This window comes from Oreochromis aureus, linkage group 9, assembly GCF_013358895.1.
Source record: "Oreochromis aureus strain Israel breed Guangdong linkage group 9, ZZ_aureus, whole genome shotgun sequence".
Lineage (NCBI taxonomy): Eukaryota > Metazoa > Chordata > Actinopteri > Cichliformes > Cichlidae > Oreochromis > Oreochromis aureus.
Window position 1 is genome coordinate 21,511,885 of NC_052950.1, and position 18,040 is coordinate 21,529,924.

Consider the following 18,040-nt stretch of genomic DNA (forward strand, 5'->3'; position numbering starts at 1 on the left):
TTTTAAGAAAAATGTCAGCGATAAAACATTGTGTGATTAAAATTTCTTTGTTTCTATGCTATAAAAGGTGAAAAAACAACAACAATCTATTGGCAGTCATCTAAATTACCATTAAAACATCTTTGTTGGTACAACCGATACAACTGACTGCACCTAACCAACCACGTTTCAATAGTTCACAAGTAATATTTCGCTATATGTCAAAAAAAAAAAAAAAAAATATCTATATCTTTAAACTGAAAAAATGTCTAAGTGATAAACCAGCTTTTATTTTAGTAAGTAGTAGTTGCTTTGTAATCAAGGTGTTGAGTATTTCATGAGTGTAACAACATTTGAGATTGAAATCATGTCATGTGAGTGGGTGGAAAGACTCGGATGCGAGATTCCTTGCGAAAAAGATATTGAGTTTATTTACAGTGAAAAATCTGGTGACTTGCAAACACATAAATCCGACAAGGCAGCGATGCAAATGGGTGACTTCTCCCAGTGGTATTCGTGGTGGCGTAATTCAGTCCCGTGACAAAGGAACTGTGGTCAGTAATAGGACCCTACATTCTGTTTCTCTTAAATACTTCGTTGACAACTGGAGTCTTCCCTGAATGTTTTAAATCAGCTGTGGTAGTACCAATCTTGAAAAAGCCTGGACTGGATGTTGACATGGTCACAAGCTATAGACCCATCCCATATGAAAAAGATATATATAAATCTTACAAAGTTTGTATCTCTCTTGTGTGAAACTTGTATGAAAAACATACAAGAGTGAAAACAGATATAAGATCCCTTGAAAAATCATATAAATGAAACTTGTATGTGTATGTATTTTGGATACTTACTAAAACAATATATGAAAGTAATGAGAAAGTGGCCACTTTCATGAGTAAATCATATAAGCCTTATATGATTCACTATATGAAGTAGGCCACATCTTATGCAAGTCTTTTATAAGTTTTTACTATTTCTTTTCCATATGGGTTACATCTGTCTTTCTTATCTAAGGTCTTTGAAAATGTGGCTTTTAAGCAGCTCACTGAGCATTTGTCAACAAACAATGTGTTTGAACCGATTCAGTCTGCTTTTAGACCAAATCACTCCACAGAAACAGCTTTGGTCAAAGTGGTAAATGATCTGCTGGTAAATGCAGACAACGATCGTACTTCAGTTTTATTACTGCTGGATCTAAGTGCTGCGTTTGACACTGTGGATCACTCTATTTTATTGGATAGGCTTGAACATTTTATTGGAGTTACAGGAAATGTTTTATCATGGCTGAGATCTTTCCTGTCTGGGAGGTCAGTTTTAAAAATGATCTCTCCGAGACCTGTGCAGTGAGGCATGGGGTCCCTCAGGGCTCTGTACTTGGACCATTGCTGTTTTCTATGTACCTGCTGCCTCTTGGTGTTCTTTTACGTTCTTTTAATGTAACCTTTCATTGTTACACTGATGACCTGCAGCTTTATGTTCCTTTAACCATTGGAAATTGTGCTGAGGTCTCTAAACTAGAATCTTGTCTATCTGCAATTAGGGGCTGGTTATCGGATAATTTCTTGCTCCTAAATACTGATAAGACAGAGCTGATGGTCATTGGACCACAAAAATTTCAGCACTTGTCCCAAAAATTCATCTTGAAAATTGATGACAGTGTCATAAATTGCAGGGATAAGGTAAAAAAAACCTGGGGCGTGTGGTTCGACATGGTGCTCTCCTTCGAGTCTCATGTAAAAGAAAGACCGCCTTTTATCATTTGAGGAACATGGCCAAAATCAGGCAAGTTTTGTCAAGTGTGGCGCGAATAAGGCACGGCGGGACCACAGATCCGTGTTTTGAGCCATTTATTTACACTGGCTGCAGCTCCCAAGTTCATCACACCAAAACAACAACAACCCACCAACCCATGAGTCCCCGTGTTTTAACAGGCGGGCGTGATCACGGATGCCGTGCAGGTGCGTCCGCACAGCATCGCAGACCACGCCCACCACATACCCCCATCGCTCGATTGAGGCTGGGGAGCCATCCGGCCGAACCTGCTCCCCCACCGTGAGTGAGAGAGGGAATCAGCCCAGACCATCAGCCCCCCCCCCAGATGGCAGATGGATGCGGCGCGGCTGGCACAGTCGTGAGCCCCAGCTCACAGGCAGCTGGGCAGATGTCCGGCCTCTCAAGCTTGGCGAATGAGCAGGCTCCCCTGGCACGGGGACCTCTGTCTCCTCGCGAGGCTCCTCGGTCACCATCACCGCCGTTGCCGTTCCCGGCTGGAGCAGCCCATCGCACAGCTCCTCCATCACCACCACCGCCGCCGCCGCCGCCGCCACCACCACCACCACCACCACTCCTGGCTCGATCAGACCCTCGCGCGGCTCCTCCGTCATCATCACCGCCGCCGCTCCCGGCTCGGGCAGCCCCTCGCACGGCTCCTCTTACTCCGGCCGGCGCAGACCCTCGCATGCCTCGTCCGCTGCCTCCAGTTGGAGTGGCTCCTCCACCGCTCCCGGCAGGAGCAGCCCTTCACCTGGCTGTTCCCCCTCCTCCGGCAGGCGCAGATCCCCGCACACCTCATCTGCCACCTCTGGTTGCTGAGGTGCCTCACGCGGCTCCTCCACCGCTTCACCGCCGTCCGGACACACCTGTGGGGGTGGTACCCAGGCCCAGAGCAGCGCCGCCAGCTCCCCAATCCTTTCCAGGTGGCGCTCGGTCTGGTCCCGCAGCTCTTCCTGCTGGTGAAGCACCTCCGCCGCCTGCTCCCTCTGGGCGGCTGCCATTCCGGCCACCCTCTGGGCCAGCTCCTCCCTCTGGCTTGGTTGTAGGCCCGCCGTGCCGCTTCCTGGGTTTCGGCACCAGTGTGGCGCGAATAAGGCACGGCGGGACCACAGATCCGTGTTTTGAGCCATTTATTTACACTGGCTGCAGCTCCCAAGCTGCCAGCCGCACATCACACCACAACAGCAACAACCTACCAACCCGTGAGTCCCCGTGTTTTAACAGGCAGGCGTGATCATGGATGCCGTGCAGGTGCGTCCGCACGGCATCGCAGACCACGCCCACCACATCAAGCGACACTGCAGAGGTTCTTGTCCATGCATTTGTGTCTTCACGTATTGATTATTGTAATGCTCTTCTTTCTGGGCTACCAAAGAAATGTTTTAGAGGTCTACAGATGGTGCAAAATGCAGCTGCTCGCATTTTAACAAGAACTGGGAAATTTGAGGACATTACCCCTGTACTGAGATCTCTCCATTGGCTACCTTGTCAGGTTCGAGCAGATTTTAAGGTCCTGCTGCTCCGGCTTTAAATGGATTGGCACCTTCATACCTCTCCGACCTTTTACACCTTTATGTTCCATCCCGTGCTCTACGATCTCAGGACTCTGGCCTTCTAAAGGTTCCTAGAGCCAGAAAAAAGACAATTGGAGAGCGTGCTTTTTCTTTTCATGCCCCGTTTCTGTGGAACAACCTCCCTCAAGATATTAGGCAGGCATGCTCTGTGGAGTTTTTTAAAACTAAGTTGAAGACACATTTGTTCACCCTATCCTACATGTCTTAATTCTATGCCTTCTAGTTTTTAAATTCTTACTGTTTTTAACTTGTATTGTGTTTTTTACTTGTATTGCTATGTATCGCTTTTATTTATTTATCTTTTTAGTTTCAAATAGCTGTACAGCACTTTGTTTGAAAGTGCTTTATAAATAAAGTTATTATTATTATTAGTAGTAGTAGTATTATTATCATCATAGAAAATCCCAAATGGCTTCTTCTCCTTCAACCTCTCCTTCGTGCTCCCAATCGTGGGGAAAAACAAAAGCAGGACGCAATAATTAGCTTGTTCTCAAATGTAGCTTTAAACATGCTTCTAGCAGAGACACTACCCTTGCGTACACAACATTCCAGCGCTGGTTGTCGCCTGACCACGCCGTTAAATAGATCTACCTCAAGATGGTAAATGATTATCGGCAGCTGGTGAGATGATTACATCACAGGTGCGGCGGCTCCAACACAGGAACCCCTTCCGGGTCGGCCACCGGAAGTCTACGCCCCCCACATAAGAAGGCAGAACAGATACACAAACCAAAAGAAAACAAACTCAAATTAGCAGGTTGACCGGCGAGGGCTGTCAGACCATGACAGTACCCCTCCCTTAATGGGAGCCTCCCGTCGATCTACCAAACTTGTCTGGGTGCCGACGGTGGAATTTACTTCACCATGTTGTCATCCACAATTGCAGACCGCGGCACCCAAGCACGCTCTTCCGGACCATACCCTTCCCAGTCCACCAAATAGTGGAAGCCCCTACCACAACGCCTGGCGTCCATAATACGCATTATGGTATGAGCTGGCATGCCATCAATAACCTGGGCGGGTGGAGGGGGCCTGGAAGGCGAGCACAACAGCCTGGTCCGGAACGGTTTCACCTGGAAAACATGAAACACATTATGAATCCTCATGTTGCGAGGAAGGGCCAAATGAACAGTCACTGGATTCAACACAGTTTGAATGGAAAAAGGCCCAATGAATCGTGGGGCCAAATTCTTGAATTCAGTCCGTAAAGGGACGTACCTGGAGGAGACCCACACCTTTGATGATGACAAATGATCAAAACTCGACGTGCCACCGACAAGATGGCGCCGGTGTACGTGGCTGCTCGTCTGTCGCTGTCAGTTTTGTTTGTTTTTATATTGCTCCTGTCATGTGTCACTCAAGAAATTGGGTCTTTACTGGTGTACGATCCCCAAACGCTTCTGAATCTCCGAAGTTCTGGACAAAATACAGTTCCATTGTCTAAGGGAGGACAGAATTCCAAGTGCCTGTGCTGTCACAAATCCCGACTTATCTATGCCGTGCTGTCATGCTACCTCCCCAGCGAAGGCGTCGGGGTAGGCGCAGTGGTCGGCTGGTTAAACTCAAGCTCTTTGGTGCACCATCCCACTACCGTCAAAGGAATACATAGATTACTTCCTGGAGTTTTTGTGCACCGACGTTTCCTGGACCCTGTGGATTCCTGCCTCATCCCCATGGTCTGCCAGGATGACGCGCCGCTCCTTCGTGACCCCTGTCCTCCTCGGCTCAATGTGCGCCAGGCAAACCTCCGCAATCTGAGCCCGAGGCTCATACCTCATCCCCGGCTCCTGTCAGGATTGGCCTGGTAAACGCCAGATCGCTGGTGAACAAATCTTTTATTCTGAATGAGTTATTCTCCTCCTGGAAACTGGACTTCATGTGTGTCACGGAGACTTGGCTTAACACTGGTGAGTCCAGTATTTTATCCGAACTTTTATCAGCGGGTTGTTCCTATTTTAACACACCAAAGACATCAGGGAGAGGAGGAGGTACGGCGGCTGTTTTTAAAAGGCATTTTAAATGTAAACAGTATTTTTTACAGCCCTCATCTTCCAGCTTTGAGCTCACGTGTTTTGAAGTTAATCACTCTAACTCAGTGCTCTTTGCTGTAATTTATTGCCCCCCTAAATACAATAAGAATTTCATAAATGACTTTGCAGAATTTCTAGCTGGGATTATGCCCAACTACGATCATGTTCTTATTGTGGGAGATTTTAATATCCATGTCAGCGTTGCCTGGGCAGAGCCAGTGCTCAGTGCATTGCCAGTCGCCTTTGTGTCAGCTAGTGAACTCCATGCTTGCTGGCTTTGTGATGGCTTCTGCTGGAGGGTCCGTGGGACCGCTCCGGCCTTCGTCTCGTGTCTCCGCTGGAGGGTCCGAGGGACCGCTCCGGCCTTCGTCTCGTGTCTCCGCTGGAGGGTCCGAGGGATCCGTCCAGCCTGCAGCGCCTCCGCCTCCGGCTTCCACGCCGTCACCTGCAGCGCCCTCATCATCCACGCTGCCTGCAGCGCCCCCATCATCCACGCCGCCTGCAGCGTCCCCATCATCCACGCCAGCTGCAGCCTCCGAGTCTTCAGCGTCGCCTGGTCCAGCCTCCGTGTCTTCGCCTTCAGCGTCGCCTGGTCCTACCTCGTCTGGGTCTGCAGCTAACCGGCCACTTTCCAGGCCACTGGCCAGGCGCCACCGCCGTCGTGGGCGGCCCCCAGACTCCCTTCACCTGAGTCGCCACCGCCGTCGTGGGCGGCCCCCAGACTCCCTTCGCCTGAGTCGCCACCGTTGCCTTTCGCACGGTAGGCCCCCGGACCGGCTCGGTCATCTCCTTCGCCAACGACGACGCCGCTGCCGTCCTCACGGCCGGCCCCCTGAACTGTTTCCTCGTCGCCGCCGCTGCCGTCCGCACGGCCGGCCCCCTGAACTGTTTCCTCGTCGCCGCCGTTGCCTTCCGCACGGCCGGCCCCCTGAACGGTCCGGGCTCCTGTGCTGTCGGCCCCCGGGCCGGCCCCCTGAACTGTTCTGTTTTGGACTTTGTTTTCCTGTGCTCTGGTGTGTTTCTTTTCTTTTGGTTTTGGACTCGTGTTTTGTTTTATGGCCTTCTAGTGCTCCTGTTTTGTTTTGCTTCGAGCCCTCCTTCCTGAGCCCCCACCGCCCGCCCTGGTCGGGTTGTTTCCTGTTTTGGGGTGTTTTTTGGTTTTCTTGTGTTGGGCTGTCTGGAGCCAGCCCTTGAGGAGGGGGTACTGTCATGGTCCTGGGTCGGTGACCCAGTGTTTTTGGTTTTGTACTTTTACTTTTGATAGTTTTGTATTATGACTGTTGTTTTGGGTTTCCTAGCTAGGGTTTAGTGGTGTCTTCCCTGCTTGTGCATCCCCTTAGTGTAGTAGGTCTGTGTTTAGTCCGCGTCTTTGAGTCTGTCATTACGTGTATGTGTTTCCTGTTTTACTTTGAAGGTCTCTGTCTTTTGTCAGTGTGTTCTGTTTCCGTTTTCCCCTGCCTCGTCAGCTGTGATGTCTTCCAGGTGTGTTCCCCTCCTGTTTCCCATCCCCTGATTCCTGGCGTGTGTATTTATAGTGTGTGTTACCTCGTCCTCGTTGCTGGTTCGTCTGTGTTGTTTCCCCTCGGTCTCCCTGCGTCTCTCAGTCTCTCTGTGTGTATTTCCCCGGACCTCCCTGCATCTTCGTTTCTGGTTTGTTTTGTTAGTTTAACCCAGTTTAGGTTCCAGTTTCATGTTCCCAGTGCCATTGTTGTTTGTATTTTCTTTTGTTTAATAAATACTCACCTGCACCTGAGCTGCCGCATTTTGGGTCCTAATATATTCCACACGTCTGCCACACCGGACGTGACACTAATAGACTCCAATTTGTGCATGTAAATGGAGAGTCCTCTTCACCCACTAAGGTCAGTTATGGAGTTCCACAGGGTTCAGTGCTAGGACCAATTCTATTTACATTATACATGCTTCCCTTAGGCAGTATCATTAGAAGACATAGCATACATTTTCACTGCTATGCAGATGACACGCAGCTCTATCTATCCATGAAGCCAGATAACACACACCAATTAGTTAAACTGAAGGAATGTCTTAAAGACATAAAGACCTGGATGGCCGCTAACTTTCTGCTTCTTAATTCAGATAAAACTGAGGTTATTGTACTCGGCCCTGAAAATCTTAGAAATATGGTATCTAACCAGATTTTTACTCTGGATGGCATTACCTTGGCCTCCAGTAATGCTGTGAGGAACCTTGGAGTAATTTTTGACCAGGACATGTCCTTCAACGCACATATTAAACAAATATGTAGGACTGCCTTCATCCATTTTTAACATCTCTAAAATTAGAAATATCCTGTCTCAGAGTGACGCTGAAAAACTAGTTCATGTATTTATTACTTCCAGGCTGGACTACTGTAATTCATTATTATCAGGATGTCCTAAAACTCGCTGAAAAGCCTTCAGCTAATCCAAAATGCTGCAGCAAGAGTCCTGACAGGGACTAGAAAAGAAACAGATTTCTCCTGTTTTGGCTTCCCTTCATTGGCTCCCTGTTAAATCCAGAATTGAATTCAAAATCCTGCTCCTCACATACAAGGTCTTAAATAATCAGGCCCCATCTTATCTTAATGACCTTGTAGTGCCATATCACCCTATTAGAGCACCGCTCTCGCTCTGCAGGCTTACTTGTTGTTCCTAGAGTATTTAAAAGTAGAATGGGAGGAGAGCCTTCAGTTTTCAGGCCCTCTTCTGTGGAACCAGCTTCCAGTTTGGATTCGGGAGACAGACACTATCTCTACTTTTAAGATTAGGCTTAAAGTTTCCTTTTTGCTAAAGCATATAGTTAGGGCTGGACCAGGTGACCCTGAATCCTCCCTTAGTTATGCTGCAATAGACGTGAGCTGCCGGGGATTCCCATGATGCATTGAGTTTTTCCTTTCCAGTCACCTTTCTCACTCACTATGTGTTAATAGACCTCTCTGCATCGAATCATATCTGTTATTAATCTCTGTCTCTCTTCCACAGCATGTCTTTATCCTGTTTTCCTTCTCTCACCCCGCAGCAGATGGCCGCCCCTCCCTGAGCCTGGTTCTGCCGGAGGTTTCTTCCTGTTAAAAGGGAGATTTTCCTTCCCACTGTCGCCAAAGTGCTTGCTCATAGGGGGTCATATGATTGTTGGGTTTTTCTCTGTATCTATTATTGTGCGATCTACTGTACAATATAAAGCGCCTTGAGGCGACTTTTGTTGTGATTTGGCGCTATATAAATAAAATTTAAAATTTAATTTTAGAAAAAGCTAGCATTGACTAGTTTTTAAACTTTAAACAAGCAGTTAGACAGTCATGCACAGGCCTGGACTGGGACAACATTTCAGGCTTTTATTTTGGTGTGACATCCTGGGGCAACTTCAGCTACTTTCTGTCAGAGACCGTTGGCAACACTGATGGTCTCATGAGATGCCCTCCCTCTCTCAGACACACTTGTCCCACCCAATGAGCAAGTATCTTAATCATCAGTAAGTAGGAGAGAGTTTCTATCCAATCAGAGGTGAGGAAGGCGGGACCTGCCCCTACTTACTGATGCATAAGATACTCTTTAACCACACATCAATAAATACAGTTAATAATTCAAACTCTCAGAGCAGTCTGTTTTTTTTCTGATCGTTTCACGTTGGTTTTATTTGTTTTGCTGCTGAAAAATCTCCCTATAGCTGAAGTTCATGATGCTGCTCTGTCCCAGTGTTTCCCCGCAGTGTGAACAGCTGAGCGGATTATGAAGCAGATACGTGAGCAAAGCTGTATCTGAAAGACAGAACAAGCGACTAGTGCCATGCACATTTTTAAATACAAGCAAGCATGCTTCAGAGCTTTTTCAGAAAGTTCTGGTGCTGCTAAAACAAAGCCGCCAGTTACAGCTGGGAGAAAGCTTTCAGTGAGCTACAGTGAAGATCAATGCGGAGATGCAGACGGATGCAACAGCTGTTTTTCAAGAGTTTTAAGACAAGACTGTTGGGAAGGATGTGCCCAGTGTTCATAGAATCTCAAAGACATACAGGATTTAAGTTTGTTTACCTGTTTTATGTGTTGGCCCAGAAGCAGAGCAACCACAACTTAAGGATTGCCCCTCTCATTTCTCCATTTAAAAAAAAAAAAAAATCATCTGACATCCATTTTCTTTTCCATCAAGGCAGGAAAGTAGTTTGCAAAGACCGCGATTATTATTGGGGGTGTCCAAATTCATGGGCTGCATCCTCCTGAGGACGCATTTGTAGACCGATTACGTCACAGCGACGCGCCGAAGGCTGTCGAAATTCGTAGACTCCTCCGAATGCAGCCGACAAATGCGTCCTCCTTTTCCCCGAGTTTAAAGGATGGGTCGGGTGTGTCCTTCGTGGCCCACCATATCCCAGAATTCATAGCGCGGCCCAGCCGAACTCCAGTTTCCGGCAATGGCGGCCTCTACTAAGTTTTAAAATTACTCTTATTAATCTTTCTGGGTCACAAAATAAACTTTTAACATATTTTCAGGCGAGAATGTAGCTGTGTAAACTTCAAATATCTGCTCGGTTTATCAAGATATCGCATATTTGCAAAAGTGCTTCGACGTTTTCGGAGACGTCTTGTTACCCACCAGCTTGATAGCTAGCCGAGAGCTCAGTCACTAGAGCCGCCGAGAACGGCACAACTCCCGGCACATCATTTTCAGATCACCACGGACTTTCGCTACTCAGGTTAAACGTAGGTTTAAGGTCGGCCTACCCGACCTTCTGAGGACCCGGCCCACGTAGCCCGCGAAGTCCGGGTCCTCAGGAGGATTCAGCCTATGAATTTGGACACGACCTCAGTGTTCCGATTACCAGTCCGGGACTGGTCATGCATGCTGACTGATAAAAAGCGCACCACGAACACATTTCATTGCAACTTAGCGGCAGTTGTCTAGACGGTTAACAGACAGCAACAGATTCCAAGTTTCATTTCAAGTAATGGTGCATTACACAGACGCAAGCAATACAAGTGAAGTATAATAGCTCATCACTTCAAAAATTACCATTTGCATGCGCTATTATATATTATTCACCCTGTGTAAATAGCTTACCTTCACTTCTGTGGTTTGATCGGGTTCGATGGAAGCCGGAGAAAGGACCCAGAATTTGCTGGCTGTCCCGCTCAGTCAAAAAGCGCGGTCTGGCACATGCGCAATTGGGAACATAAGACTCACGGTTTGGGGGTATATTTTACTGCATTTTTTAATGTAATGTTGTTACTCTTAAGAAAAGGGTATAATTAACCCATTACTTTATAATTCCTTGGCTGAGTGCAATAACAGAGTAAATTTTATATGATTTGCATAGATTATATATACCTCTCTCCAAAATAGCTTTTATCAGTGTACAGCTTAAAGCAGCTGCACGCGCTCCCGCGGACAGCAAACACTTTCTGGCATACGATCACTTTTTGGCACAACACCTGGAGCTAAGGGGGCAAAACAATCGCATGAGTGCTGCTGTTTGACTGAGGAAGAATAAAGTAGTCGCAGTAAGCCAATCACATGACCACTTCAAGATGACAAAGCAACAAGGTGATATATACCAGTTTTTAAATTGTGTTGATAGGCCACGTAAAACCAGAGTCATAAACAATATATACGTGGTGTTTTTTCCTGAATAGTTTCGTCACATTTACTGTCTAAGGACAGCGCTAGCAAGCACTCTCTGCTTATGACCCCGCAAAAAACAAAAAAACAGCCCTTTCGTGTGGGTGGAAAAATGCACCATGTTGACCAATCAAAAATGATATGGCAACATGACATTTGGTTGTTTAGGAAGAGGGGGAAGTTTTAGGAGTGACGGCGAGAGAGAGAGAGAGAGAGAGAGAGAAAGAAAGACAGCAGAAAAAGAGAGAGAGCGAGTTTTGAGATGTGAGAGATTTGTTTAGCGTGTTTGGAGTGTGTAGTTAATGTGTTGTCTTGTGTAGTTAGTGTGTAGTGTTGTGGATAGTTTTGTGTTGTGTGTCAGAACAATGAGGCGACTGCTGAATGAAAACAGGAGGAGTGATACACCTGCTGTCAGACCTGCAGGTATCAGGCTGTGATGTTCTCTTTTGTAGTGAACAGAAATTTTTGGAGTGGCACAAATAATTTGTGTGGCATCTTATTGAATGCAGAACACCTGATCGTAATGTAAATAGTTTGAAATGGTTATAAAAAAGGGTAAAAGGTAAATGGCTGCAAATAACTTTGTTGTTTGCAAAACTTGTGCATAGGATTTTAAAACTGACAATTTATATTTGCATTTAAAGTTATGAAATATGATTCAATAAACATGTTTGTGGTTGTAAAAAATATAACTTTTTCTACTCGGATTTTATGTTTTTTGTCAGATTTTAGATCAATTGTGTTAATACAGTATATCAAAATGAAAACATAACTGTAAATTCAGACACGCGAGGTTGTGCTAAAAAGGATGATACCAAACAAGGCAAAGTAAATAGTTTTTAAAGGTGAAATGTAGAGGGAAAATCAAAAGTAATTAAAAATGGCCAATTATACCCTGGACCCCAGAGGGTTAAACATTTTTTTAAAGTAACACAATAGTTACTTTTCAAGTAATTAATTACTTTAAGAATCTTTTAACTCAGTAACTAACTCACTTACTTTTTTGAAGAAGTAACTAGTAAATATAACTAATTACTTTTTCATAGTAACTTGCCCAACACTGGCCCTCAGTAGCCCTTAAAGAAGGTTGCAACATACCTTTCAGCTCGGTTACTGCCTGTACTAGCGCTGACTGTTCCTTGGAGAAGTGATGTAACATTTTCTCATGGCAATTGAGGAGCTCGGCCTGAAGCGACAGTTTGCGTTGTAATGATGAAGAGTCCGTTGAGTCCATTTGGCTGGAACATTCTGTCATGGTGAGTGGGTGTAAAGACTCAGATGCAAGATTCCTTGCCGAAAAGATATTGAGTTTATTTACAGTGAAAAAACTGGCGGCTTGCAAACACATAGATCCGACAAGGCAGCAATGCGAATAGGTGACTTCTTCCAGTGGTATTCCTGGTAGCGTAATTCAGTCCCCTGACTCCATAGAAAATCCCAAATGGCTTCTTCTCCTTCAACCTCTCCTTCGTGCTCCCAATCCGGGGGGAAAACGCAAGCAGAGAAACAATAACTAGCTTGTTCTCAAACGTAGCTTTAAACGTGCTTCTAGCAGAGACACTACCCTTGCATACACAACATTCCAGCGCTGGTTGTCGCCCAGCCGTGCCGTTAAATTGATCTGCCTCAAGATGGTAGATGATTATCGGCAGCTGGTGAGATGATTTTATCACAGGTGCGGCGGCTCCAACGCGGGAACCCCTTCAGGGGGAGCCGCCGCTTCGTGCCTCGGCCACCGGAAGTCTACGCCCCCACATAACGACAACAACAACGGAAGAAGGCAGACAGGCACACAAACCAAAAGAAAACAAACTCAAATTAGCAGGTCAACCAGCGAGGGCTGTTAGGCCATGACAGTGGTTGAGCATCCTGACAGTAATGATTTTTTACTAAATAATCAATAATTACTCACTCAGTTTGCTTATGATCATACATCATTCATATTAAAGGAAACTGCTGAAGTTGAACTCGGAGCAAAATTATCAAACACTAGGGCGAAATAGTGTTTGCCGCCTTCCTGATTTTCTATTTTTTGTAAGTTTCTCACACTTAAATGTTTCAGATCGTCAAACAAATTTAAATATTAGACAAAGATTAGAGAAAGATTGCCTCCTAAACCCCTCAAATAACTGGTTGGGCCACCCTTAGCAGCAACAACTGCAATCAAGCGTTTGCGATAACTGGCAATGAGTCTTTCACATCGCTGTGGAGGAATTTTGCCACACTCATCTTTACAGAATTATTAGTTAGTAATTAATAATTCAGCCACATTAGAGGGTTTTCAAGCATCAGCTGGCTTTTAAATGTCATGCCACAGCATCTCAATTGGATTTAGGTCAGGACTTTGACTAAGCCACTGCAAAGTCTTCATTTTGTTTTTCTTCGGCTATTCAGAGGTGGACTTGCTGGTGTGTTTTAGATCATTGTCCTGTTGCAGAACCCAAGTGTGCTCCAGCTTGAGGTCACGAACAGAAGGCAGGACATTCTCCTTCAGGATGTTTTGGTCGATGGCAGAATTAATGGTTCCGTTTAACACAGTGAGTCTTTCAGGTCCTGAGGCAGAAAACAGCCCCACACCATCACACTACCACCATATTTTACTATCGGTATGATGTCCATTCTCTGAAGTGCTGTGCTAGTTTTATGCTAGATGTAACAAGACTCAAACCTTCCAACAAGTTAAACCTTTTTCTCGTCAGTCCACAGAGTATTTTCACTAAAGTTTTGGGGATTATCAAAATGTTTTTTGGCAAATGTGAGACGAGCCTTTAAGTTCTTTTGGTCAGCAGTGGCTTTCTCCTTGACCTCTTCCATGGATTCCATTTTTGCCCAGTCTCTTTCTTATTGTTGAATCATGAACCCTGACCTTAACTGAGACATGTGAAGCCTGCGGTTCTTTAATGTTGTTCTGGGTTCTTTTGTGCCCTCCTGGATGAGTCGTTGATGTGCTCTTTGAGTAATTTTGGTAGGCCGGTCAATCCTGGAAAGGTTCACCACTGTTCCAAGTTTTCTCCATTTCTGTATAAAGCAGGGGTGGGCAATCTCAGTCCACGAGGGCCGGTGTCCCTGCAGGTTTTAGATGTGTCCTCGAACCAACACAGCTGATTTAAATGGCTAAATTAGCTCCTCAACATGTCCTGAAGTTCTCCAGAGGCCTGGTAATGAACTAATCATGTGATTCAGGTGTATTGACCCAAGGTGAGATCTAAAACCTGCAGGGACACCGGCCCTCGTGGACTGAGATTGCCCACCCCTGGTATAAAGGCTCTGTTTCTGTTTGTTTATATCGTGACATGATGTGTTGCTTTTTGAGATCATTTAGCCTGCTTCACTTTGTCAGATACAGCCTATTTAAGTCATTCAGCAGGTCTGCCAGTAATCATGCCTGAGTGTGTTTAATGAAAGTAAACTCACAAACGTCCACAAACTCAATTTGTGGAAATTTAGAGGAAGGGTTGGCTTACTTGATCATTCCCTATAGAAGTAAGGGCTCCTGAGGGTCTGGTGTGTAGTCATCTTTGGCTGTGTTCAAGTCTGTTTCTCTGTCTTAACCCTGTGACCCCAGTTTGTTTGTTTTTTTCTGTGTGTTTATTGTTCATTTTTGCTGTTGTGTATCGTGTCTTCACTCTAAGGGTTCATTTGAAATGTTTTTTCATTAAACCATTCCTGAAGTTTAAAACTGCATCTCCAGTAACTTGTTTTGGGGCTACATTACCGAGTAAATTTGGACTTCAAATGCAGTTTTTTAGTCTAAGGCAAATTTTCCATAATATTTCCTTAAAGTCACAGGAACCAGATTTGAGATATTAGTGATGCCGAGTTTCACAACTTGTATGAATATATAAGTCCATTTTTTTCTTTGTTCTTTTATTGAATTTACTGATTTAAGAAAAAATCTCTTCCCAGGAGCCCAAAGCACTTTGGGACATGAACAAGATTGTACCCATTTCCAAGATCGACAAGACAGCCACTGATGAAGCCATCAAGAAAAATATCGACAATGACTCTGAGAAGTGAGTGAGCAGTTAGGGAGACATTTTTTTCTACACAAACTGCTCCTCTCTAATATTCACTTTTTATTCGTAATGTAGATCCTCTGTCACCTGGGTTGCATTATTTTCTTGCTCTTTCTCCTCATTCTGATTTAAAAATTAGACTTTCAGTTCAGGTAAATGAGATTTGTTTGTTTCAGGCTTCCAGATAAGCTGAATGTGGAATGGCCCAATGGTAACCCCTTGCAAAATAATGCCATTCTTTCCGCCGGGGCTACTGTAGGTAAGATCTTGCATTGTTTGCATACCACAGCACTTCATATGTTATCAAACAACATATAATTTGTTTACATCGAACAGTAGTGTTCAAAAAAAGTCTTCCCCCATTCCCTTTTCATATGGCTCAAAGCTCATTCCTCACATTTTGTCTGATGTATCGTTTCAGGGCCTCTTAAAATTGAGATCCTGAACAGGAGGGGAGAGAAATTATCTCAGATGCCCTCAACAGGCCATGGAAAAGGGACAAAACTGTGTATTAAGCTCACGTTACTCTATCATGGTAAGTGTTTTGTTGCAGATTTGATATCCTATTGATATGAGGTTTTCTTTTCATGCTCTTAGAGGCTTGTTTTTTTTTCCTTGATCGATGACTTAATCGGTCTTAAAAATGGTGTTGTTTATAACAAAGTTTTCCAGACTACAATTTACTGTTGCATATAGATCATAGATCTGTAAAAGATGGATATGACCACTGTGACATAACCCTTGGGAGTTTGTTTTTTAAAGCCTTAACTTAAGCTTTTTTTTGGTATTTTATTTATTAGCTAATACTAGCAAATTCAGTTATCAAAGTGCTGTATGTGTGCATTGCAAATATACAGGTATGAGTTAAGTGATAACAAAGATGCAGATAAAATACTAGTTGCCTCCACAAAGGAGGGTACATTTTGGGTAGCGTTTGCATGTGTGTCATTCTGTCCATAAACACAATAGTCCAAAAAGTTTTGAATGAATTATGATTAAACTTTGTAGGGGTGTAGAGGGTGGTCATGTTAATGATTTATTTGTCAAAAATTGACAAAAAAAAACCCCTCCTAACTTAGAAACTATGATTCTTATAAGTGTGGTGTGTATTTTCAAAAATACAGAAAGATTTAAAATATGTCACATTTGACCTCTGGTGGTAATAATTTTATACAGAGCTTTTTAAAACTGTGTTTCTTACTCATAGACTGTTTATTCTGTTCATTTGGAAGTGTTTTTAGTGGGAGAAAGGTTTCCTCACTCTTTAAAGTGACTTCCCCAACAGTATAAACAATGCATTGATGCAGTTACAGATTAAGGCAGATTGTGTCTAAGGCTACGTTCACACTGCAGTCGAAAGCGCATCAAATCCAACTTTTTTGACCCTATGCGACTCATATCCGATCATGGTATGACAGTGTGAACAGCACAAATCCGATATTTTCAAATCCGATCTGGGTCACTTTCGTTTGTGGTAATGAATCCGATACATATCTGATGTTTTAGAAAGTGACTGCTGTTTGAATGGTCATGTTGCATTAAATCCGTCTGTTACGTCACTGACACAATACAGACGCCAATTATCAGCGCCGGAGAAGACATCGCGAACGCTTCCTGGCCATCCAGTGTAGATGTTAGTGAAACTGTTGGGAAGACAACGTTGGAGAAACGTGAACATTTTATTTGTACTGTATAATCTGCAGATTCTGACAGAAATCTGCAACTATCCTTTGAAGCACCGCTCCTCTCTAAAACAGCAATAAGGATCACTATTAGGCCATATGTAAATAACAAAATAACTTTATAACTTAAAGCAAAATTGGGAAAAGTAAAGTCCGAAACAAGTCTTTATATTAAGGGCCATCGTTGTGTGCAATGTTCCCTCTAAGCTGCGCACGTGCGCAATTGCGCACTGCTGACCCGGTCTCTGCGCACAGAAAATCTGTGTTGCGCACAAAAAAAATTAACCTGAATTGAAATTAAAATTAATACTTTAACAATTCTGTTTTGCAGTGTTAGTCAGTGAGTGACTGGCTGCTCCCATATTGTATTAGAACGATGCCACCTTATCCCAAAGTCCAGCCAATAATGCGATTTACATTCGTATATAAGCAGCTAATCAACGTTGTTGACAGGCTATGACAGCATCGTTATGTGCCGACACCGGCCTTTTAGCTGGCAAAGCGGCGTGGCTGATGTGGAGTGAAGCCACGTTAATGACAACGTGTACAACCATTGGAGATGTGAGCAGGACAGACGGAACAATTGACGGAGAAAGTGTGGACTTTATACCAGTTTTTAAATTGTGTTGATAGGCCACGTAAAACCAGAGTTATGATAAAAATATATGCAATGTTTGGTTTTCTTCCTGAATACTGTCGTTGTTTATATTTACTGCGGGAAGAAACGGTAAAAACGGCGTTTTAAAAGAAAAAAGGCTCGAAAGCACTCTCCGCCTGTGAGCAAAAACAAACTCCACCCCCCTCTCCCTTTCCTATTCGTTCAAAAAAGTACCATGTCGACCAATCAAAAAATGATATGGCAACGTGGCATCTAGTTGTTAAGAAAGCGGGGAAGTTTTAGGAGTGATGGCGGTGTTTTGAGATGTGAGAGATTTGAGACGTTTAGCGCAAATCTTGTGTAGTTAGTGTGTAGTGTAGTTTTGCTGTGTGTGTCAGAACAATGAGTTGAGTACTGAATGTTACAGGTGTTACAGCAGTGATACATCTCCTGTTGTCAGCCCTGCAGGTATCAGGCTGTTGTTCTCCTTTATCTCATAGTGGACAGAAATTATTTTTTGGAGTGGCACAAATAATTTGTGTGGCATCAGATTTGATGCAGAACAGCTGAGTGTTCTGTAAATAGTTTGAAATGTTTATTTAAAAATGCCTTGGCTGCATTAAAAAAAAAAAAAGCTGCAAAAATCTTTATTGTTTGCCAAACTGAGTTACTTTTTTGAAGAAGTAACTATATAATTAATTGCCCAGCATTGGTCATTATATACTGTATTTTGCAGACAGAGTTACAGGACTCTCTCCCAGACCACAGACTCATAA

The 18,040-nt window shown here is 44.3% G+C and overlaps 1 protein-coding gene across 2 annotated transcripts in view; it reads left to right on the plus strand.

Annotated features, from left to right (window-relative positions):
- LOC116315979 (structural maintenance of chromosomes flexible hinge domain-containing protein 1-like) overlaps nt 1-18,040 on the plus strand; it is a 61,179-nt gene that overhangs the window by 26,226 nt on the left and 16,913 nt on the right. For both annotated transcript variants that reach the window (XM_039617509.1, XM_039617508.1), the window contains exons 15-17: nt 14,875-14,981; nt 15,161-15,243; nt 15,406-15,519. In XM_039617509.1, coding sequence (XP_039473443.1) covers nt 14,875-14,981; nt 15,161-15,243; nt 15,406-15,519 — 304 coding nt within the window. The remainder of the gene's footprint in view (nt 1-14,874; nt 14,982-15,160; nt 15,244-15,405; nt 15,520-18,040) is intronic.